The sequence below is a fragment of the Balaenoptera ricei genome, chromosome 15 (genome assembly GCF_028023285.1).
Source record: "Balaenoptera ricei isolate mBalRic1 chromosome 15, mBalRic1.hap2, whole genome shotgun sequence".
NCBI lineage: Eukaryota > Metazoa > Chordata > Mammalia > Artiodactyla > Balaenopteridae > Balaenoptera > Balaenoptera ricei.
Genome location: NC_082653.1, coordinates 22,567,810 through 22,592,254, shown reverse-complemented (window position 1 = coordinate 22,592,254; position 24,445 = coordinate 22,567,810). Strand labels below are relative to the sequence as shown.

Below are 24,445 nucleotides of genomic sequence, written 5' to 3'. Positions count from 1 at the left end.
TCTGGTTGAAACTCATTTGTTTGAGACTCTTATTTAAGTGTTATTCATAAAATTAAAAACAAAAGTTTTTTGGTTGAAGTAGCACATGCATACAGTAAAATACCAGATAATACAGAACAGCTATTAGTGAAAAGCAACCATCCATCCCGTGGCCCACCTTGTCCTACTCCTGGGAAGCACCCACTTTTAACTGTTTTTATTACCATTTAATTTTGAATAGCTGAATTTTATGTTACCTCAACCAAAGTATTTAGTGCTATAACTAGCTATTAAAATGTTATTTCTTGATATAGTAGGAATAGCATGGGTTTTCTTATGTGCCCACTCTGTGCCAGGCACTGTGGTGGGAGTTCCTCAAAGTCTCTGCTCTCAAGTAACTAGTCCCTGGGGGGGAGGTAGTTAGTACAGTGTGGTAAGTGCTTTGGGGGAGTGCTCGGGAGGGAAGGCACCTGTCCTGTCCTGGATGAATGTCAGTGAAGGTTCTCTGGAAAAGGTGACATCTGAGCAGAGATGAAGATGGGACCTGGTTTGGCAGGCAAGAAGGACAAGGGAGAGGTGCTCCTGGCACGGGGTGGGGGCTAGCAGGGTCAGGAATATAAATGGTGAGAGCATGTTATGTCTGGGGAGCTGCAGTGGGGTGGAGGGTAAGATTTTGGAGTTGGAGGTGGGGCTGTGGTGAGGAAGCTGGCACAGAGAGTGAGGGTCAGTCATGAGGGCAATTTTTTTTTTTATATATATATAAATTTATTTATTTATTTATTTTTGGCTCTGTTAGGTCTTCGTTGCTGCACGCGGGCTTTCTCTAGTTGCGGCGAGCAGGGGCTGCTCTTCGTTGTGGTGCACAGGTTTCTCATTGTGGTGGCTTCTCTTGTTGCAGAGCATGGGCTCTAGGCGCACGGACTTCAGCATTTGTGGTGTGCAGGCTCAGTAATTGTGGCTCACGGGCTCTAGAGCGCAGGCTCAGTAGTTGTGGCTCACGGGCTTAGTTGCTCCGTGGCATGTGGGATCTTCCCGGACCAGGGCTCGAACCCGTGTCCCCTGCATTGGCAGGCGGATTCTCAACCACTGTGCCACCAGGGAAGTCCCAGTCATGAGGGCATTTTATGTCAGATCAGAAACTTTGAGTCTTGTTCTGAGAAGGATAAGGAACCACCCAAGGGTTTTAATAGCAGAGTAAGGTGGATACACTTGTTACCAAGACGAAGCTTGTGCTGCTGGCTGCATGACAGGCCAATAATCAAGAGATGAGGTGTTGGGGCAAGGAATAACGACTTTGTTCAGAAAGCCGGCAGACCGAGAAGATGGTGGGCTCATGCCCCAAAGATCTATCTTGCCTGAGTTAGGATTCAGGTTCCTTTTATAGTAAAAGGGGTGGGAGTAAAGTCAAACACTTCCCGGTTCCCATCAGCCTCCAGAGGGGTTGTGTTAATTTCTTCCTCCCTGCAGTCATTCACAGGTGGGCCTGGTCAGGATGTTTCCTGTGAGCTAAACAGAGATTTTAGCTTAATGCTCATTACCTGGGAGGTCATTCCCAGAGTTGGGTCATCATGTATAATTTAAGCTTACAGTCAGCATCCCTTTAGTGATTAACTTGTAATAGGACACAAAAGGTTCTTCCCTATTACACTTTTGCACCTTGTAATGATCACTCTTGAAGCAGTATGCAGAATGGATTGCATGACTTGAGACCAGTTAGGAGATGAGTGTAACAGTCTCCATGAGAAATGGCAGGGGCCTGACATAAGGCAAGGAGGGAAGCCAGAGAGTGGGGATCGGGTTTGAGAGACTCGACAGACTTGGAGGGTGAGGGAAAAGTCGAGAATGAGTCCTAGGTTTCTGATTTAGGTAGTAGGTGCATGGTGATGCCTGTACATGAGCCAGAAGGTCCAGATGAAGAAATAGAAGGTTTCTAGCTTATGTTAGATGTGTTGAACCTGACTTAGCTTTGGAGACATCGAAGTGGAGACACTGCCATTTATTAGCTTCGTCACCTTCATTACATTACTTACCAACTCCAAGCATCAGTTTCTTATTCTGTTAAATGGGGATGATAGTATCTACCACAGGGTCCTTATGTTCATTAAAAGGAAGAGCATCATAAACACCCCACACAGGTTATGGCCAGAGCAGGTGATCAGTGGAAGTGGTTCCTTTCCTTCCTTTTCTAGGTTCAGAAGGACGCGAGTGCCTTCAGGTTTGTTGCTCTTTCTATGAAGTTAGCATTTTGGGATAATACAGTGTTCTGTTGAAAATATCTGCTTGAAAATTGAAATCTTGTGTAGCTCTCATACTTTAAGCCATCATGGATTGCTGAGAATTTTATTTGTCATCCAAAAAACACGTACAGTTTTCCTAATCACTGTGTATTTCACCACTTATCATTGACTTTCTCCCCTGTTTAGCAAGCATGCACCTTCATTAAATCAAACCTTGATCCGAGCAACGTGGATTCCCTTTTCTATGCTGCCCAGTCCAGCCAGGCCCTCTCAGGGTGTGAGGTGAGTCCAGCTTCTTACATTTACATTTACTTTAAACTGTAAAGTGTATTTTTAAAAAGGGAAAGTCATGTCAGAATATTTTTTCTTTAGCAGTGAGACCCCCAGTAAGTGTGGGTGGGAATTCCATTCTTGTGATTTTTTTTTTTTCTTAAAGAAATAGACTTTTTATTTTTCCCAAGTTTTCACTTTTCATGAATTTTAAATAACTTTTTCCTATAGTTGCCTCTCTTCTGGGAAGTCTTATTTTTTTCTTTCAGTCTCCCTTTAACATTTAAAAGTATTTAAAGCAAAAGAAGAATGCCCCCACGCCAGATTTCTGGAAATCCATTTTTTTGAACACAGGAGAACCATATCAGTAGACAAGTGACTTGCCAGAATCTTTTCAAAAGTGTTATGCTGAGGTTTTACAGATATTTAATTCTGACATCTGAGATGTCGAAGAGGGGTGATCACAGCCCAGGCGGGTGGTGTGACCTTGGCAGTTGCTCTGCCTGCCATCTTTGGTGTGCCTACCGCAGGCTGGCAGCACATGTTCTAAACTCTGTGTCTATCCATCCTTTCTTAGATCTCTATTTCAAATGAGACCAAAGATCTGCTTCTGGCAGCTGTCAGTGAAGACTCCTCCGTGGCCCAGATCTACCACGCAGTTGCAGCCCTAAGTGGCTTTGGCCTTCCTCTGGCTTCCCAAGAAGTGCTCGGTGCCCTTACCTCTCGCCTCAGCAAAGAGGAGACCGTGCTCGCGTAAGTCACAATCTTGAGCGCTTCTCAGGCTACTATCCTGAGAGGCTTCATCCACTGGTTCCACAGGTATTGTCTGGGCACCTGCTCTGTGCCAGGTGCTCTGCTGGCACTGCAGACGTCGTATTGTGCTAAGGCAGGTAAGGTCCGTGTCCTCGTGCAGCTCACCAAGACACGGGCTCCCTCAAGCTGCTCCAGCAGAGGCAAATACTGAGTCCGAGCATAAACACACTGCCACAGAGACACGACTGCCTTTGAGGTTAGGGCTGAAGCAAGGGTAGGGGTGACCGAGGGAGAGTGAGGCCAGAGAGCCACGTGCGTTTCTTACTGCGGCTTGGCCAGGCCATGGTGAGATGTTGGCATTGGAGGCTCCACCCTGGAGGAGAGCTCACGGGGTCCCTTGGAGGAGTGGGAGACAGCACCTGGTGGGGGAAGTAGGGCCTCAGAGGGGAGAGTATTCTAGGGATCAGCCCCTGCTCCTCTGCAAAAGGCTCAGATGAAGGAGAAGCACCTTATAGGAAGGAACTATACATTTAAATGTTGCAGCTGACTTAAGGATGTTTATTAAAGTTAAAAGTAATAGTATACGTAGTTTGTTTTTTTTTTTCCTTTGACACTGAAACTCCTTATTTAACACAGTATATGTATTTTTTGTTTTCTATGTGTCCCCCATTTAACTGCAACCCTGAGACAGATTGGAGCACCTGGACTCCTGTTCATTGTTCAGCAAGATGTTAGTGACACCAGTTCCCTACTGCAGAAAATAGTTCAGTTGTTTCCCAGGGTTTTTTCTTGTTTTTGCTAAGAACCAAAATGTTTCTAAACTTGAAGCTTTGTTAAGGGCAGGGCTCACAGTCAGTTGACTTTCTCCCTGTCACTCTCATGCCCTACTCATATTCACGTGGTCAGTAATCAGTGACTTTGGGGCTGGTACGTTTCTCAGGAATGACATTTTGCGCACCCTTTGCCCAGTGCTTGGCCCTTGTGGTCCTCCTGTTTCAGGTTACATTACTTTGATCTCGTCCCATAATCCCTTGTGGAATGCCTCTGCAACCACTACCATATCCCATATCTCCTGTCATGAGACCACTGTCAGTGCCTTACTCTGATGCCACCTTCTACAGAAAAATCTTTCCCTTTCTCTCTGAGCAAAAAGGAATATCTCCCTCCTCTAAACCCCAGAACAGAAAGAAGTACAAAGAAAGTACATCCATTTTGGAGTCAGTTAGACTTGGGTTTGAACACCAGCTCTGTTTCTTCCCTGCTGTGTGACTTTCGGCAAGTTAGTAACCTCTCTGAGCCTCACCTGTAAAACATTACCAACAGGGGGCTTCCCTGGTGGCGCAGTGGTTGAGAATCTGCCTGCTAATGCAGGGGACACGGGTTCGAGCCCTGGTCTGGGAAGATCCCACATGCCACGGAGCAGCTGGGCCCGTGAGCCACAACTACTGAGCCTGCGCGTCTGGAGCCTGTGCCCCGCAACGGGAGGGGCCGCGATAGTGAAAGGCCCGCGCACCGCGATGAAGAGCGGCCCCCACTTGCCGCAACTAGAGAAAGCCCTCGCACGAACTGAAGACCCAGCACAGCCAAAAATAAATAAATAAATAAAAATAAAAGTAGCTATAAAAAAAAAAAACATTACCAACAATCCTTACATCATAGAACAAATGTCAAGATTAAGTAAGATAATACATGTGATGAGCCTCGTGCAGTGCCTGGTCTTAGTGGGCATGGGACAAATGGAGTTTGTGCTCTCTACAGCATTTCCTTCTGAGGTCCCTTTCTTAGGGAGCTGGTTACTTCCTTGGTTGTATTGTAGTTTTTTCTGTATTCGATTTTAAGCTTCTTTACTTATAGTGCTCAGAGAGCCTGGCACATGGTAGATGCCCAAGAAGGAGTTAATAAAGGCTGAAACTATACTTTTGTGTTTCTATTCTATCCTCTTGTAAAAAGCTTCAGGTAGAAAGACCACACGCTTGGGGTGAGAGAACTGTGTCCAGACTCTTCCACTTAATACCTCTGTGGCCATGAGCAGGGTGTTTAACCTCCCTAAACCTCAGTGTTTCCATATGTAAAACAGGGAGAATGATATCTGTCTCATAGGGTTATTGTGAAGATCAAACAGGCAGGATGCCTTATATAATATTACTACTAATTTGCCCTATTTAAGCAAATCTGATATAGATTAGGACTCTTCTAAATGGGCCTTCTATATTTAACTGGACTTATTCTGGGAAACAAATGTTCATAAACTTGTCTAGAATGGTAAAAAACATTAGTAGCTTTGAATGAACAATTTGAAAAGATGCTTTTGTGGTCTCTCATAACCCAATTTCTTTGAATCATCTGCTGTTTATTAGCAAGACAGGATCTGCTTTCTTAGGGTTTGAATATAGTGCTCCAGAGGGAGAGAAATTGCTGACTGGAGTATAAGTAATTAAAGCCAATGACAAAACTTTTCAAAAGCTAAGTGGATTAATTTCATTCTAAAAACTTCTGAGGTTGTTACCAGCATGACGCTCACTCCTTCCAAAGAAGAGAAAAATGATATCTTAATTGAAAAGTTCTTTCTAGGCTATCCTAGCAGCCTTTTCTGGGCTCAGCATTTATCACGGGCAGATGTGGGATTTTTATCTTGTTTGGGAATTCAGGTTTCATTTTCTCAAGTCTGTTCTAACAACAAGCATCCCAGAGGGGTCATTGAACACTCTGGGGCTTCCCTCTCTGTGAATTGTGACTCCTCTGTTTACCAGCTTACCATCTTAATGGAATTCGTTTTCCATGGAGGGAATCTAAATTGCTCTGATTGTGACGAAAGCAGACAAATTCTCGCTCTACATTCCCCAACACACTGACTTGATAAATGGTGGTTTTACACAAAGGCCCGGTCATCTCTTGGGAATTAGGGAACCTTTCTGGGGTTGACCGGCAGTCGGCTTAACCACCAGGGGTCCTCAACTTTCTCCTTTCCACCCTGAGAAGCACCATTTCTATTTTTCAAGTTATCCACATTAGGAGAATAGAACCTAATAAAAAACCTTATGTGGACGTACTTACTACATTCCGCCTTAAAAAGTTTATCTTACAGAAATACACTCATAATAAGTGGATAAAAATATATGAATAAACCATAAAAAAGAATGAGGTATTGATACATGTTACAGAATGGATGAGGCTTGAAAATGTTATGCTAAGTGAAAGAAGCTAGACACAAAGGGTCACATTTGTATGATTCCATTTATATGAAATATCCAGAATAGGTAAATCCATAGAGACAGAACACAGGTTGCCAGGGGCTATTGGGGAGGGGAGAGGGCAGGGGATGGGAAATGGAATGAAGCTGTTTTAAGGGGTATGGGGTTTTATTTTGGACTGATGGAAATGTTTTAGAACTAGATAGAGGTGGTGATTGCGCAACATTGTGAAATATACTAAATGCCACTGAATTGTTCACTTTCAAATGGCTAACTTTATGTGAATTCACTTCAGTAAATTAAAATGTATATATACATATACAGCCATGAATAAGGGTTAACAGTTACAGTATTGTATGACCTAGTAAAACATAATGTTCATCAATTGGAGATTAAGTGAGTAAATTATGGTTCATCTAAGAAGTACAATATTATGTCGTTGTTAATAAGGATGAAATATATTTATATGTCCTCACGGAAAGATCTGTACAATCTAAATAAATTGCAGGACAGTTATCTTTTAGGGGTAGGCATTACAGGAATTTTAACTTTCTCCTTTAGTAATGTATTTGATTTTTGACAAATATGTACTTTTATAATCAGGAGTAAATAGTAGGAAAAGAGAAAAAGAATAGATGCTGGTTTGAGAACCAGATCTTCTATTCCTTTCATCTTATTTAATGCCTAAAGGACGGGTGGCTTTCAGGTCTCCGAGCAGGATGGTGACAGCACAAGCGTTAGCTGAGTGTTTACCTAATGCTTCCTGTTTATAGTGCATTAATCTGGTTTCAGAAAAGTTGCTCCAAATTCTACCCAACAACCTACATATGTAGATTCCACAGTGCTTCTTTGGTTTTGGAGTAAGAAAAGTAGAAAAGAGGCAGCCAACCTCTGCCCAGCACAGTGCCTCTTACAACATGGGGATGCCAAATAAGCCTTCATTCGATGAATTGACTCCTCTTCTCCCTCAAAGTATATCTCTTCTAAATCTAATTAAGTCTTAGTCTGGTGTTCAATATGTGGTGCCATTAGGAACCAAACAGATTTTCAGAGGGGGGTGACCTGGTGCACCCTCTCTTCTCTCCGCCCTCAGTACTTACGTGGATCCTGCTGCCCCGATTGCCTTCTCTCTAGCTGTAGTGAACTTTGTGATGTAATGGTCTTTTTTGGGGGGGGGGGGGCGCTGCGTCACACGGCTTATAAAATGTTAGTTACCTGACCAGGGATCGAACCTGGGGCCCTGGCAATGAGAGTGCAGATTCCTAACCACTGGACCACCAGGGAATTCCCTGTAATGTAATGGCCTCTGTTACATCTTTCCCTAGATTGTAAACAAGCTCCTTCGGGGCCGAGGCTGTCTTATAGTTCTAAAGAACAAGAGCGGGATATTTGTGTAGGTATCCCAATACAGGAAGGGGAAATGGAGACTTGCCATTCATTGGGGGTCTATTCTCTACGTTTCAGAACAGTCCAGGCTCTACAGACGGCATCCTACCTGTCCCAGCAGGCTGACCTGAGAAGCATCGTGGAGGAGATTGAGGTACAAATTTATTTTGGCAAGTGAATTTCCCAGCTTCTGTCTTTGAAACCCTTTAGAAGAGTCTTGCAGATAGACATGAATGATTTGTTATGGCCAGTTACCTTTCTTTTCATATCCGTGGCACACTTTTGTTCTTTGTATCCGAGCAGTATTTCCTAGGGAATATTTGTTAGGCTCGTATAGTTGCACCATCAGTTAGGCAACAAACCACTTCAGTCTTTTATAGGTACAGTCTCATAGTCTACAGATTTTAGAGCCTAACAAACCTGAAATTCAAATTTTTTTCTACTTCTTACTACTTTGTAATCTCAGGCAAATTATTAATGTCTGAGCCTCAGTTTCCTTACGTGCTAGTGGTTAGGAACAAGCGAAGTTCTAAAGTGCCTAGTACAAAATTAGTGCTCAGCAAGTGGTCACTGTGGTTTTTGCTATTCCACTACCCTTTCCACTGCCCACGACCTCCTGCTGCTCCGAGACTGCTTCCATGGACCGCAGAGCCGGGGATGACAGGCACTCTGACAGTGTCATCGCTGGATGCCCCACAGGCACATTAGCTGCCTCGTCACGTTGCGCAGAGGAGCAGTATGTCTCTCTCCATCCTTTAGAGCATTGAATAAGAAAGAGAAATGCTCTGCTCTGGAGGTTGTATCCAAATGGATGGCCATCGAATCCATCTGTGTCACGATGCTTCCAGGGTGAACTGTGGCTGGGCCCACTGGCCTTCTGCCCAGAGCAGTTGGTGCCTTCAGTGCCATGACTCCTGGGCTTGGGCTTGAGTCAAAGGGGTCAGGGAAGGCGCACTCCCAGAGCTGCAGAAGATACTGTTCTCTTCAAATGCCTATATGATATACTTTACTCTCTGCCTAAGCACCTTTTTTGAGAAAGCACTAAGTGACTGAGGTGGTCTGCGGACTTAGAGTGAGATTTCTCAAAACTGTGTCCGCACCGGGGTGACAGTGGTTTGTACATCTCATCTCTGTTATCACTTGACTTCCAATCTGCCTCTGTTTTGTTGTGACAGGACCTTGTTGCTCGCCTGGATGAACTGGGAGGTGTGTATCTTCAGTTTGAAGAGGGACTGGAAACAACGGCATTGTTTGTGGCTGCCACCTACAAGCTCATGGACCACGTGGGCACCGAGCCATCCATTAAGGAGGTGCCTGTCTATATAGCAGTTCTCGGGCGTGAAAACCAAAGGCATTGTTGGCTTTATCTGCTAAGGGTAGCTTTCTTCAGAGAGGGCAATTCAGTTAGCTTTGGGGTGTCTTAGGTTAGGCATTGAGAATGAGAAACAGAAAAATGTAAAGCCTGTTCTTGAGAAACTGGTTGTCAGTGGGATAGACATGCAAAGAAATTGTTATACTTGCTTTAAATGGGGTATGGACACGTCATGAGGTAGTGGCAAGAAGGCCAAGTGTATTACTCTTGATCCACCCCCCATTCCTTCCTGATGCTCCTTACTGCTTGTCTCATGAATGCTTTCCATGCTGGTGGCCTGTGCAAATCCTCTTTCTCTTGAGAAGTGCCCTGTACTTCAAAATTGCCTGTTCTCCTCTCTCCCCACTGACCCTCAGCAGTGCCTAAGTCTGAGCTAATTTGTGCTGATTGACGTAGTTCACTCAGAGGCATGTGTGTCTACCAGACGTCCACCAAGAGTTAATTCTTTTCTTTCTTTCTTTCAAGAGGAGTTTGTTAACCTGAAAGAACCTTTAGTTGGAATGTGTGTGGGAAGTCTTGTGAGTAGGACCCTCTTTGTACCACTTGTTTGTAAGGTTACCATCCCTTGATCTAAAGGACTTAAAATACAAGCTGCTGCTGTTTTAATTTTAGGAGGAAAGATTTGGGTTCCAAGTCAGAACTTTCACTTCTTTTGTGAATTATGAATGCATTGTGAGTTCTGTGCCGAGTTTCAAGTAAACAGTAAATAATTACCTGTCTTGAGTAATTTGAATTAATTTCGTATTTTCTCTGGAGGATATGATCTAATAATTTATTCATGTATTGGCATTTTTCTGTTGTCTTTTCCTTCATCCTAAGTTTAGGAGACCTAGAGATACCACGCTCTATTTAAATTTCTGTTATGGGTGAAAGTGCAAGAATGTGGGTCTTATGGTACAAATCATTTTGGGATTCTCCTATACACAGTACAGTACATGAATTGGCGATATTCTACATAAAACAACTTAAACTTTTTTTGGCTTTATTCCCAAGCTGCTACTAACCAGGTATTTGGCTGGGATAATTTTGCTGTCACTGCTTTTGACATAACGATTCTGGTAAACAGTCCCCCATTTTAACATGTCAACAGCTTGCTGATGGAAAATGTAATTGGTACAATTAAAGAAAATTATTTCATGTCGACTGTGAATAACACTGTCGGGAACAGGGAACTCTTTTGTTAGATGGTAGATTTTAAAAAACAAAACTGATTGAAGTGGAAAATGTTTCCTCTTAAGCAAACAACCTCTAGAATTTTGATAATGCCTTTTAGGTTCTACTTTTTTAAAAAATTGCTTTCAGTTTTCCCCTCTAAGCAGCCCATTAGTTCTTAATGGAGAGTTATTTTAGTTTCTTTCTAATGTACACTTTGGCTGTGAAGTTTGGTCTTGTAAACACCAACTTAGCCCCAGCATACTGCTTAGAGGTGGGTTGGCAAGGAAGGGAGCTTGGGTGGGAGGGTGAGGGGAATCAAGAAAGGACATATTTTATTGTGGAAGGACTTTGGAGACAAACAGACCTACATGTGAATTTTGGTCCTGCTTCTTTTTTTCTTTCCATCGTAACTTGTAGGAGTTACTTAACTTCCTTTAGCCTCAGTTTCCTTATTTGGAAAGGATTGATATCAGTCTTTTCAGGATTTTTGTCAAGATTTGAGTTAGTGCTTGTAAAGCACCTGTCACAGTGCCTGGCACATATAGGTATGGAACAAATGGGTACTGCTATAGGTGTTTTATAATATAGTTTCGTATCTCAGTAGTTATCTAGAAGTACCTTGCGTTTGTATAGTAAGCATCCATAAGTGGTTGACAAATAAATGCATTAATTTCAGTTTGTACTAGAAGATGGAAAAAACCAACCAAATTCAAGTTTTACGCTTAAATGCAGAATATGTGCTTCCCCCACCCCTACAAGTTTGGGTTAATGGCTAAAAGACCTTCCAAGTGAACGCCTAGAAACAGATAAGGAATGACTTGAGCCAGGTGGGGAGGGAGGGGTGGTTGTCCCACCTGCCTGACTGCTGCATTTCCCTTTTCTTTCAGGATCAGGTCATCCAGCTAATGAATGCCATCTTCAGCAAGAAGAACTTTGAGTCACTCTCAGAAGCCTTCAGTGTGGCCTCTGCTGCCGCTGCGCTCTCCCAGAATCGCTACCATGTGCCCGTTGTGGTTGTGCCTGAGGGCTCTCCTTCCTACACTCAGGAACAGGCTGTCCTACGGGTATGACTTCCGTGCCCCACATGCGCTGCTTCGGTTGCCATTTCCAGTGTAAGGCTTCCAGAAATCCAAAGACTGGTACACAGCTGACTGTAACCCCCGTGAGGACAGACCCCTTAAATGAAGAGCAAATGGGGATGGCCACTGGGTGAACTAGTCACAGAATCCTTCAAGCAAAAGTGTGGAGTCCTAACCACTGGATGGCCAGGGAATTACCATCAGAGTATTTTAAATAATATAGCTCTCACTAAATTAAGTGCTAGAAAATTGCATTTCTGGATTTGTAAGTCCAGATGTATAGAGAAGTCTTACTTCTAAAATGTATTTTCCAGTACCCAGACTTTCAAAATATGTTATTTTAAGACAGCGTTTTAAATTCCCAGGTAATTCTGGTACTTACAGTTGTTAAAATCAATATCAGGTCTCTTCCTTGGAGCCGACAGTGTATCTTTCTGCCTCTTCAGAGCATAGCCATCCCTCTCACTCAGCAATAAGCACGGACCGTTTTGGTGTGTTAACTCTCTGAACAGAGCAAAAGGCACACGTTTAGAGTTTTCCATTCGTCATAATGAGGCATTTGTTGCCATTGTTTGGAAACCAGGTATAAGCTAAAATCTTTATAAAAAATTAGCATTTTATTTATGTCTAAACACACGGGTTCCACATAGGACAGTTCCATGTGTCCCCTAAGTTCTTCTGCTTCAGAGGACCCTACAGATACTCTCCTGAAGAAGTGCCCCGTATTCCAAAGTTGCCTCTTCTCTCCCTACCTACAAGTCACATCCCCTCATCAAAGACTGGGGTGAGAACTAACCTGATTAACATAGTTCACCATGAGTTAGGGGGAGCTAAGAGAGCAAAGTAGAAAAAAATACTGGCTTTTGAAGCTAGGTAGGCTGGGGTTTGAGTCCTTAGCCATGTGGCCTTTGGCAGTCTCGTAACCTCTTCGTGGCCTCAGTTTCTTCATCTGTAAAATAGAGATAGATTATGCTATGTCTCAGACGATCGGTGGGAGGATATATAAAAAGGCCTAGCCTGGTATCTGGCAAATAGTCGACTTTCAACAAATGAGTGTTATTACTGTTATCCATATTACTTCAGTTTTCCCATTGCCCATACCGTCCTAAAGTATTTTTCTTGCTAATAATTTTTTTTTTAAAGATACCGTAGTAGTGAAGTAGAGTGGGTAGATCAGGGGATCAGAGAGAAGGAAACATTAACTGTGTGATCTGGAGCCAGTCATTTTCTTTCTCTGGGCTCTGGTTTCCTCATCTGAAAAATGAGATCATTGGGTAAGATCATCTTTAAGATCTTCCCCACCTCTAACATTCTGTAATCTGTCCCATTCCCAAACTAATTGTGTTTTCCTGTATTTGATTTCCCATAGATAGTAGACCAAAGGTCAGTGATGGTTTCCTAAAACAAGATGGTTCTTTCCTGGCAGAGCTTGCTCCCTATGGGTAAAGCACCCACCCTAGAAGGAAAATCTGTACTCCCTCAGCTTTTGTTGCTACAGATAATTTTAAAATTTATTTCCAGTTGCAGGTCACCAATGTTCTGTCCCAGCCTCTGACTCAGGCCACTGTTAAACTAGAACACGCTAAATCTGTTGCCTCCAGAGCCACAGTCCTCCAGAAGACATCGTTCACCCTTGTGGGGTAAGAACTGAGCACATCTCTGTAGGGTGCCAATATACTTGTTTTGGAAAGTTAGCCTGCAGCCAATATAACCCAGATTTATGTGGTTATTACCACGATCATAAAACCAAATTTACCTAAATTTAGGATTATGCTTTATTTATAATAATATGAACATTTCCCCCATAGGATTAATATTCTTCTGTAGTCTTATCTTCAGTGGCTGTGTTATTGTTATGTAAATTTAAAAAAAATTAAGGATCAATTTTTATATGAAACTTTGTTAAATATTAAATTAGTAAGTTAATGAGATTGGGAACTGTGAGTTTTAGAGAGAAAATGCATTTCTTACACAGTCGTAAAGATACATAGGCAATATGTGAAATTAAAAAGCAAAATCATTTTTACGAATGATCAGTAAAATGGTAAATGACATTGGGGGTTTTGCGATGTAGTTAGAGTTAAGAATTCTCTACCTTTTTTTTTCCCCTTTAAAATAAAAATTATTAATATTTTAAAATTAAAAGTAAGATGTGCCCTTTTTAGGAAATTCACAAAGCACAGGAAAGTAGAAATAATGCAGAAAATTACCTACAATTATACTACCCTACACCAACCTCTTTGAACATTTCTACTCTTTTTTTTTTTTTTTTTTTTTTTAACGTAATTGGTATCCTACTGTAGACTTAGCTGTTTTGCATTTAATTGTGGAAGACTTACCCGAAGGAGGTGGGATTTTTAGGAGCTGAGAGGGGGAAAAAATGAAAAGAAGACTTTCGAGACTTGAAAAAGGAGGTCATTTTAGATCGTTTTGAAGTTTGCCCCTCATTATAATCTGTAACTGAGCAGGAGGTGGCCCAAGGCGGGTGGGAAGTTGAAAAGTGAAGAAGTGGTGCAACCCTGGACCATCTCAAGGAATGCCTCACTTCGTAGGCCGTTTGTTATATTTGTGACTTTCCTATGTGAGTTCTTGCTAACCCCACTGTCATTCTTAACAGGGATGTTTTTGAGCTAAACTTTGTGAATGTCAAATTTTCCAGTGGCTATTATGACTTCTCTGTCAAAGTTGAAGGTGATAACCGTTATATTGCAAATACTGTAGAGGTAAGTGCTTTTCTTGTCATCCCCATCGCCATGTTAATATACACAAGGAAATGACCAAACAGGCACATAGCATTAACCATCTGGTATATTGACTTCACTTATGACCAAGTTAACATGAATATGTTGAGAGGGATAGGTTTGAACTATGCTGTTTGACAGACTTAGCCAAGAACTTGATCATAGCAAGTTTTCTTTTATTTGTAAATTGTTCATTTTCCATTATAATTTAGCATTATTATCTTACATAAAATTTAGGAAGTAGAAAAAATTAAAATCACCCATAGGGGCTTCCCTGGTGGCGCAGTGGTTGGGAGTCTGCCTGCCAATGCAGGGGACACAGGTTCGAGCCCTGGTCTGGGAGGATCCCACATGCCGCGGAGCTACTGGGCCCGTGAGCCACAATTACTGAGCCTGCGCGTCTGGAGCCTGTGCTCCGCAACAAGAGAGGCCGCGATAATGAGGCCCGCGCACCGTGATGAAGAGTGGCCCCCGCTTGCCACAACTAGAGAAAGCCCTCACACAGAAACGAAGACCCAACACAGCCATAAATAAATAAATAAAAATTAAAAAAAAAAAATCACCCATAATTCCACTGAGATATAAATATTCTTGAGATGTTTTCTGTGGTTGGCCTTGATAGATTTATTTATTTATTTATTTTTAATTTAAAAAAATTTTTTTGTTTTATTATTCCCCATGATAGATTTAGAAAAGTGCTTGATGCTAATTAGGGGACCAAAAGCATCAAGTGACCTGTAGCACCATAGTGAGTCTGTCTGGGTAAAGTACAAAAGAAAATTGGTAATCCTTCCTAATGAACTATGTTTCAGATGTTTAGCTGACTCTAGTTTTGTTGAAGATCCACGTGGTTTTAAGGATGGAAGGCTATGCCTCATTTATCTGATGCTTTGTGGGAATGTGGTATTTCACATTAGTGGTTTTTCTAGCTAATTGAAGTTTGCCCCTTCAGGCACTGTGGCTTTCATTTTAACCTTTTTGGGTAGAAGTTTATTTAAGATGAATTACATATATTCCTACTTTTTTAAACTATGGGATATGGTTTAACCTCTTATTCTGGCTTAGGATCATAAGTGTGAACCCTTTATTGCAAGCCTGTGACATGAACAGTACAGTTCTATGTGCTTTTGCTTATTTTATTCTTACAACAATCCTAGCAGATGCGTGGAGTCCTCTTCGTTTCACAGATGAGACCCAGAGGGGTAGAGTAACTTGTCCAAAACCTCCAGCCTGTCTGTGCTTGGGTGGATCCCCTGCACAATACTGGTTTAGTCACTGTGCCTTAGTGAATACTGAGCTAGCTTAGAGGCTGCAGAGCTGTGTGCAGCTCCAGCCACTGGTCTATTTATAATATTACTTTGTCCTTACTGCTGTCATTTCTCAGTGTCTCTGCCACTGTGTCTTTGTTGCACCTACTTGACCACATTGTCACGCATTCTGTTGGGTCAGGGGAACTTGAAGTAGTACAGTGCCTTTCCCGAATAATTAAATATATGCTGTTTGTGACAGCTATTTTCTTCGCTATTCAAATGTCATTTTCCACTCACTTCTCTTTTTTAATGAAACTTTTTCATCTTGAAATAATTTCAATCTTAAGTTGTAAAAATAGTATGAAGAATTCCTGTATACCCTTTACACAGCTTCCCCAAATGTTAACATCTTATGTAACTGTAATATTATTGTCAATACAAGGAAATTAACAATGATACAATACTATTAATTAATCTATATAACCTTAATTCAAATTCCACTAGGTATCTTACAAATGTCCCTTTTCTGGTCCCAGATTCAACCTGGGATCACATGTTCCTTTAGTTGTCATGCCCTTTTACTCTCCTCCAATTTAGGATAGTTTGTCTTTTGTGACCTTGACACTTTTGAAGAGTACTGGCCAGTTAGTTTGTAGAATGTCCCTCACTTTGGGTTTGTCTGATGTTTCCTCATAATTAAATTCAGGTCGTGCATTTTTGGCGAGAATACACCAAAAGTGATGCCCCTTCTCAGTGTATCCTATTAAGAAGTATATGCTGTTGATATGTCTCATTGCTGGTGATGTTAACCTTGATCACTTGTTAAGGTGGTGTCTGCTAGGTTTCTCCATTGTAAAGTTGCTGTTTATCTGCTTTATAATTAAGTGTCTGGTGGAGTGATATTTTGAGACTCTGCAAATATCCTGATGATCTTGCCTGTAAGAGTTATTAATGTGGTGTTTGCCAAGAGGTGATTTTCTCTTTCATTCTTTCTACATTTATTAATTGGAATTCTACTGTTAAGAAAAAGCTGTCCCCCTTCCCCTGCATTTAGTTATTCAGTTACTTATAATACTTTGGATTCATGGATACTTATTTTACTCTGTAGGTTATAATCCATTACTGTCATCATTTATTTTTTTTGCTCATATTATCCCAAATTTGGCCTTTGGAGAGCTCCTCAGGTTGGCCCCTGTGTCACTTCCTTTTACTGAAAGGACAAGGCAGCTAGAAAGTTTGACCTTTTCAAAAGTGGGGCATTACTTAACATAGTTAGATCAAACATTTATATTAAAAGTTTGGCAGAAAGGAGGATATTTTCTGGAACTCTAGTCTCTCTGCCTTTTCTCTACCTCATGTCTGACCTTTTTGGGCAGGAGACATCTGATCCTAGTCCATTCACTAACACAAGATTTGGACAGAAATTATTGAACCTTGAAAATCCAGATTCTTTCAATTTTAGTTTCCTGCATTAAGGGGCCTTATTTGCAACTGAACACATTGAAAGGCAAACTTTTTTTTTTGGCCTGAAACCTCCTTCCTTCTACCTATACAATCTTGATAACAACATATCCAGTATAAGTGCCATACCCATACATCACAGCTGTTCTTAACCCTTCCTTTCTTTCCACTTCTGACTTCTGGTCAGTCACCATGCCCTGTTGATTCCACCTTTAAGTGTCTTTTGCATGATTCCTTTGTTTTTCAGCCTCAGTTTTCCTACTTGGGTAGATCCCAAGTAGGTAGATAGGTAGTTTCCAGCCAGTTTCACTGTCTTTAGTCTCTGCCCCTTCCATTTAATAAGCACCGTAAACACCACTAGAATGATAAAATCACAGTGTTCCCCTAGTTAAACATTTCTTTGGTTCTCTATTGCCTGTGAATAAGGTCTAGACTCCTCATTGTGACTTTAGAAGGTCCTCCACAGAGCACATGCGCATCCTTCATTGTGGCTGCGTCCCCATCCCCTCAGTCCTAGCTGCTCTTGACCACATACTCGTCCTCATATACATTTTACGTGCCCAGTACATGTAAAGCCTTTGGACTTCTCTTGTTTCTTCCATGGGGAATGTTCTTCCCCTCCCTTGCTGAACTACTCATTCTGTAAGGTCTAGTTCAAATATTCCTCCTTCATCTGTGCTCCCATAGGATTTTAATTTAATTTAATTTAATTTTTTATTTTGGACTATTTAAAAGATACAGAAAAGAACAAAGAATAATATAATGATTGTCATATACCTACCGGCCACTCATCTCCCTCAAGCCCTAACATTTTGCTATATTTTTCTCCTTTGTTTTATTTTGGTAAGAAATAAAGCCCTATAGATTGAATTTAAGCTCTCTGTGTATTCCTCACTTTTTCTTCCTCTTTCCCCAGATTTGAGGTGTATGTTCCAATGCCAGTTTTTATATTTCTGCTACATATGTATTTTTAAGCAATTTATTGCATTGATTTGCATCTTACCAAAATTTATATGCTTCATTATACTATATGTATCCTCTTGCAATTTGCTTGATTTCACTCAATATTAAAGACAACTAGCCATATTTATGCACGTAGAACTAGAGCTATATGCATAAATATGAATAATTTTCATAAAATTGTCTTCCTTTTATGAATGTATCAGATTTATTAATTCATTTTCTGTTGTTGGACATTAAGACTTTCACTGTTACAGACAATGCTGCTGTGAATATCCTAGTACGTTTGCTCATGCACATTTTGTTTATCTAGAATGAAGTTGTGGGATCGTAGGGTATGTTCATCTTCCAGCTTTATTAGGTTTTGCCAAATTGCTCTTTTCTTCATATTTGTACCAGTATTTGCTATTATGAGTTTGGATAATCTGATGGATAGGAAATGGTATCTTGTTGTTTCAGTGTTTTTCTTTGGTTTCTAGTGAGATTGAGCATCTTTTCTTGTGTCTATGGGCCATTTAGGTTTCTTCTTCTGTGAATTGTGTATCTTTTGTCTTTTTCTTTTGGTTTGTTAGTCTTTTAATTATTGATTTTTAGGAGCTACATATATTCTGGAGCTATATATATTAGTAAATCCCTAGTTATAAGCATCAGATATTGTCCCTCAGTGTTGCTTTATGGCATCTTTCAATGCACTGAAGTTCATTTCAATAAAGCCTAATTTAAAAGTCTTTTTTTCCCTAGATTGTACTTTTTGTGTCTTCAAAAAATTCTACGCTGCTCCAAGATCAAAAAGATATTCTCTAATATTGTCTTCTAACAGTTTTAAAGTTTTTTTCCCCCATATATTTAGGGCTTGTCTACTTGGTTTATTTTTGTTACTGTAGTATTTTACACCCTGTCCATAATTATTCTTACTGCATTGTATTACCATTGTTTGCTTATAAGTGTTGCTCTTTCATTGGGCTGGGTGCTCCCTATGGGCAGAGACCAAATCTTATTTTTTCAGTGCTTAGCTTCCATCTCAGACCACTTAAAAGAAGAAAAGGATGGAGTGGTCTAAACATTAAAGATGTTTCCCCACATTCCAAGGCCCTTAGAACTATGGTAATTCATCTTCTAGGGGTGAGCCTTTTACCCTACACAAAGTAGCTTTCTTTTTTCTTTCAAATAACAGCTTTACTGAGGATATATGTAATTCACATACCGTAAAATTACCCAGTAAAAGTATATAATTCAGCATATTTAGTATATTTAGATGAGAGTTGTGCAACCACTACCACCATCTAATTCCAGAGCATTTTTACCACCGCCAAAAAGCAACCCTGTGTCTATTTGTAGACACTCCTTATGCTATAGGAATATATCCTCCTCCCAGTCCTGGCAACTACTAACCTACTTTTTGTCTCCATGGTTTGCCTATTTGGGACATTTCATGTAACTGGAATAATAAAATATGTAGCCGTTTGTGTTTTTAACTTAGCGTAATATTTTTAAGGTTCATTCATGCTGTAGCATGTATCAGTACTTTATTCCTTTTTATGGCTAAATAATTTAGTATTCCATCGTGTGGATATACCTCATTTTTGTTTATCCATTCATCACTTGATGGACATTTGGGGTATTTCCATGTTTTGGATATTATAAATAACGCTGCTCTTTACATTCATGTACAGGTTTTTGTTTGAACACCTGTTTTCAGTTCTTTCAGGTTTATGCCTAGGAATGGAATTGCTGAGTCATATGATAACTCCATGTTTAACTTTTTGAGGAACTGGCAAACTCTTTCTCAAAGAAGCTGCACCATTTTACATCCCCACCAGCAATGTGTGAGGGTTCCAGTTTCTCTATATCCTTACCAACTCTTGTTATTTATTATCTGTTTCATTTTGGCCATCCTAGATGGGTGTGAAATAGTATCTCCTTGTGATTTGATTTGCATTTCTCTGATGGCTAATGATATTGAGCATCTTTTTATGTGCTATTTGGTCATTTATATATCTTTTTTGGAGAAATGTCTATTTAGGTCTTTTCCCCATTAAAAATATTTTATTTTGTCTCTATTTCTTCCTTCCTAATCTATATACTTCTTTTTTCCTTTTCTTATTACATTGTTTGTCTTTTTATGTTCTTGAGTTATGAGTTCTGTATATATTCTTAATACAAGTTCTTTATCAGATATATGATTCACAGATATTTTCTCACAGTCTGTAGGTTGTCTTTTCCCTTTCTTGATGTTGTCTTCTGAAGCACAAAAGGTTTTAATTTTGATGAAGTCCAATATCTTTATTTTTCTTTCATTGATTGTGATTTAAGTGCCGTATCTAATAAACCGTTGCCTAATCTGAGAGCATGAAGATTTACTCTTATGTTTTCTTATAAGAATTTTATAATTTTAGCTCTTACATTTAGGTTTCTGATCAATTTTGAGTTAATTTTTGTATGTGCTGTGAGGTAGGGGTTCAGCTTCCTCCTTTTACATGTGGATGTGCAGTTGTCCCAGCACCATTTGTCAAAAAGACTGTTCTTTCCCTATTGACTTGTCTTGGCACCCCAGGTTCTGTTTGACAGCTCCCCATTTGCTCTAGTTCCTGAAGAGAATAGGGCAGAGTCCCCACATTCTAGCCCTTTCCCCCCGATCCCTTTCCCTTTCCGGGACTCCCCCAATAAACTATTTTCGTGCCAGCTGCAAAAAAAAAAAAAAAAAATCAGTGTGACCATAAATGGTTGCAGTTATATTCCATTAATCTATATTTTTATCCTTATACCAATACTATGCTGTCTTGATTGTTGTAACAGCTTGGCTTTTTGTTACATCAAATTTGGTGTTTGCACAAGTGTTTCTATGGTCGTTGGAAAAATTAAATAAGTACAAAATAACAGAAATGGCTAATAGCTGTTACTCATGCAATGATAATAAGCTCCCATCGAGGCCATTGCTGTCCTTTTCCTTCCCAGTGATGGAGTAAGTGTTAAAAATCTCCTCTCTTCATTATGTTAAGCTTTATGCGTGTGTGTGCGTGTGTGTGTGTGTATGCCTGCCTATGTGCACGTGCATGCTCTGACCTCTGTCACATATGCAACTTTACTTTGTAATTTCAGTAATAGTCATGCTTAGAGCCTCAGAGCGGGTCAGCAGGTCCTGTTTACTCTCCTGAGAGATGCTTGACATTGGTCAGAGTGCATTAATGGTGGTTTGGTGTGGAGGGCCTGTAATAGCACTCATTGACATTGGACTTGCTGTCAGGGGAAGCATGGGTTTTAGAAGCTGTCATTAGCATTAATTGCCCCTAATGCACCATCATTTTTGACAGTAATGAGCTAAACAGGGAGGTTATTACTCTCAGCAGAAAGACTGCATTTCCTGGCGTTAAAACATTTTTTGAGGTGTATGTGGTGTGCAGTACAGGCAAAAGAAGGACTAGTTGATTCACTGTAAAGCAGGCTTAGCTGCATTTAAAGTGGCTAAACAAGTCCCTTTCTTATTATAAAAACTAATCCTGCAGTGTTAGTTTGAAGAAGCAGCTAACCAACAGGGATCCTACTCTGAACTCTTTACAACAGGGTTTTGAAAAAACCTCAATTTGCTTTAAGAGAGTAGCATAAAAATGCTTTTCTTTTCAGTGTTTCCAGAGACCCATTTGTAGTAAGGTTTTAGGAGCGGAAGGACTTGTTTTAAATGGTTCCTTATTTAAGAACAGCCCTGCAGTGTTTCTGTGCAACACAGAAAGCTGTAACTTAGGAGGCCTTTTAAAATTAGGGCTGAGAGCAAACCCAAAATGACTTGAGTTCACTGCAGTTTGCCCTTTCATTATTCCATGTGTCTGTATTGTGAACGCTTATAATGTCTTCAGAACAAACATACAGTTGAATCTTGATTAGCAGGCTTTAGTGACTGTGTTATTATTGAAAGTTTATAGTCAGGATTCTAAGTAAAAACCTGCAAGTTGATGGCTTCCTTATCACTATAAGTAGGATACACTGAGGAGCCTTACATAAGTCTTTAAACATGTTTGTGTTTATCCATCTGTTGAAAGGGAGAGTGATTGTCTTTTAAATCATATTTATTGGATGGTACTTTTTTTTTGGCTGTACTGCATGGCATGTGGGATCTTAGTTCCCTCACCAGGGATCCAACCTGCGTCCCCAGCATTGGAAGCGTAGAGTCTCAACCGCTGGCCACAAGGGAAGTCCCTGAGTGGTACTTTTTGATACAAAATCGTTTATAAAGAAGAAAGTATTTGTCACACAATGCCATTGCTCAGATAATCCCTATTTTATTTTTATTTATTTATTTATTATTATTTTTTGGCTGCGTTGGGTCTTCACTGCTGAGTGCGGGCTTTCTCTAGTTGTGGTGAGCAGGGGCTACTCTTTGTTGCAGTGTGCGGGCTTCTCATTGCAGTGGCTTCTTTTGTGGAGCTCGGGCTCTAAGGTGCGCTGGCTTCAGTAGTTGTGGCTCGTGGGCTCTAGAGCACAGGCTCAGTAGTTGTGGCACGTGGGCTCAGTAGTTGTGGCACGTGGGCTCAGTAGTTGTGGCTCATGGGCTTAGTTTGCTCCGCAGTGTGTGGGATCTTCCTGGACCAGGGCTTGAACCTGTGTCCCCTGCATGGGCAGGCAGATTCTTAACCACTGCGCCACCCGGGAAGTCCCAATCCCTATTTTTTAAAAAAAAGGAGTAAAATATGCATGTAGTTAAAAAAATTCAAACTGCAAAAAGGTATATAATGAAACATTAGAGCCTTCTCTCATCCCTTCAGTCCAGTCCCTCTCCTTAGAGCAGGGGTTCCCCACCGCCAGTACCACTCCGCGGCCTGTTAGGAGCCAGGCCGCATAGCAGGAGGTGAGCGGCTGAGCGAGCAAGCGAGGCTTCATCTGCCGCTCCCCATCGTTCGCATTACCGCCTGAGCCACGCCATCCACCCGCCCACTCCCCCACCCCACCCCCACCCCCACCCCCGTTCATGGAAAAATTGTCTTCCATGAAACTGGTCCCTGGTGCCAAATGGTTGGGGACCGCTGCCTTAGAGGAATCCATTAGTAACAGTTAACTGTGTATACTTTGAAAAAGAAGGATGCCCATATCATTGAATGTATGCATATCCTTTCTTATTTACACAAAAATGATCATTCTATGAACAGTTGTATTCTTTACTTTTGTTACAAAGTAGAGGCTCCCAGCTTTCCCCTTGGGGTCTATTCAACTTGATGGCCTCCCCCCACCCCTCATCCCCCCACTCCCCTGCCATAATTCACCCAGTTGCCTGGACTCAGTGACAGGCGATGTTAAATATAATTCTGCCAATAGATTGCTGTGTATTCAAAAGTAGGTGGTGGTATCTCCATATCAGTCCATAGACACCTAGGTTGTTCTTTTTAATTGCTCCGTAGTAGTTCAGAGTGTATGTGTATATATCATTATTTCTCTAACTAGTCTCCTCTTTATGGACATTTAGGTGGGATGATGATTTTAAAATCACATTTACAAATTAAATGAGTGAGTCCTTAAGAGAATGAGTCGCAGAAGTGAAGAGGGAATTATCTAGTTAATGTTGATGAAGATTGCAGAGTAATTACCCGTGAAAACAGATTATTTTTATAGCATGGAGTATTGCTAAACTCCTGCTTCTCCTGAAACCGGAGGACTGCCTAAGCCCTCCTGCTACACATTTCCCACTCCCCAAACAAGGGCTGCCCGAGGCTGACTTGGGTCACAGTTCCTTCTGCTGTGCTTCCATAGCCCTTTGTCCATCCCTGCATTAAAGCAGCAGCCTGGTCTGTTATAATTTAGCTTTGCCTTTATGCTTCCCTTTAGGACAGGAAGTGCATCTTGCCATCTCTGTCTGTCCCTGCACCTAGGTGTTCCAGATGCTCTAGGGGGATATAGGGAAGTGGTCTCAGTGGGGTGTCTTGCTTAAAAATCAAAGCTCTTTGGCTACTTCTTTGCCTGAGCCTTCCACTCCAGTTTTTCTTCAAATGAAAGTGCTGTCAGTGCCTCTGTGGGTTGAGCTTTATAATAGCAAAGCTGGCTCTGGTTCCAAGCCCTGAATGAGTTGTGAAGCTGTTTGCTCAGCAGAGTGCCCAGGAGCCAAAGTGGAGGATACCAGCTCTCTCCTTGGTGGTTTATTCAACTTGAAGGCCATTTGTTCCCCACCCTCCCCCACCCCCCACCGTAGTTCACCCAGTTGCCTAGATTCAGTGACAAGCTATGATGCTAAATATAATTCTGCCATAGGCGGCTGTGTATTCAAAAGTAGGAGGTAATAATATGCTTATAGCCTTCGGTAATCTTTTACATTTAGGGTTTTTTTTTTTTTAAAGCAAAACAGAACACCCCTATTCAACCTGATAATTGAGGTTGTTGTCACAAAATAGTTATTATGGAGGCTGTTAAAAGGAATTACTTGATAACTATCTTTATCCCTTTTAAATTTTTCTTCTTTGCCCTTGGTTTGAGGTTCTCACACCTTGATAGTGCATTTTAGAAAAATGCTGAAGCTATCCTTCAATTATTTGCCCAGGCTTCTATCTCTATTCCTTGATCCTAACTTAGACCGTAAACCAGTGTATTTGGCAAGGATTTCTTTAAGCATTACATTCAAGCTTATCAAATAT

General features: G+C 41.0%; 1 protein-coding gene across 2 annotated transcripts in view; it reads left to right on the top strand.

Annotated features, from left to right (window-relative positions):
- The window catches only part of RPN2 (ribophorin II), a 56,417-nt gene that overhangs the window by 14,621 nt on the left and 17,351 nt on the right, over positions 1 to 24,445 (top strand). For both annotated transcript variants that reach the window (XM_059898989.1, XM_059898990.1), the window contains exons 3-9: positions 2,403 to 2,498; positions 3,064 to 3,239; positions 7,895 to 7,970; positions 8,992 to 9,126; positions 11,231 to 11,407; positions 12,944 to 13,062; positions 14,040 to 14,145. In XM_059898989.1, coding sequence (XP_059754972.1) covers positions 2,403 to 2,498; positions 3,064 to 3,239; positions 7,895 to 7,970; positions 8,992 to 9,126; positions 11,231 to 11,407; positions 12,944 to 13,062; positions 14,040 to 14,145 — 885 coding nt within the window. The remainder of the gene's footprint in view (positions 1 to 2,402; positions 2,499 to 3,063; positions 3,240 to 7,894; positions 7,971 to 8,991; positions 9,127 to 11,230; positions 11,408 to 12,943; positions 13,063 to 14,039; positions 14,146 to 24,445) is intronic.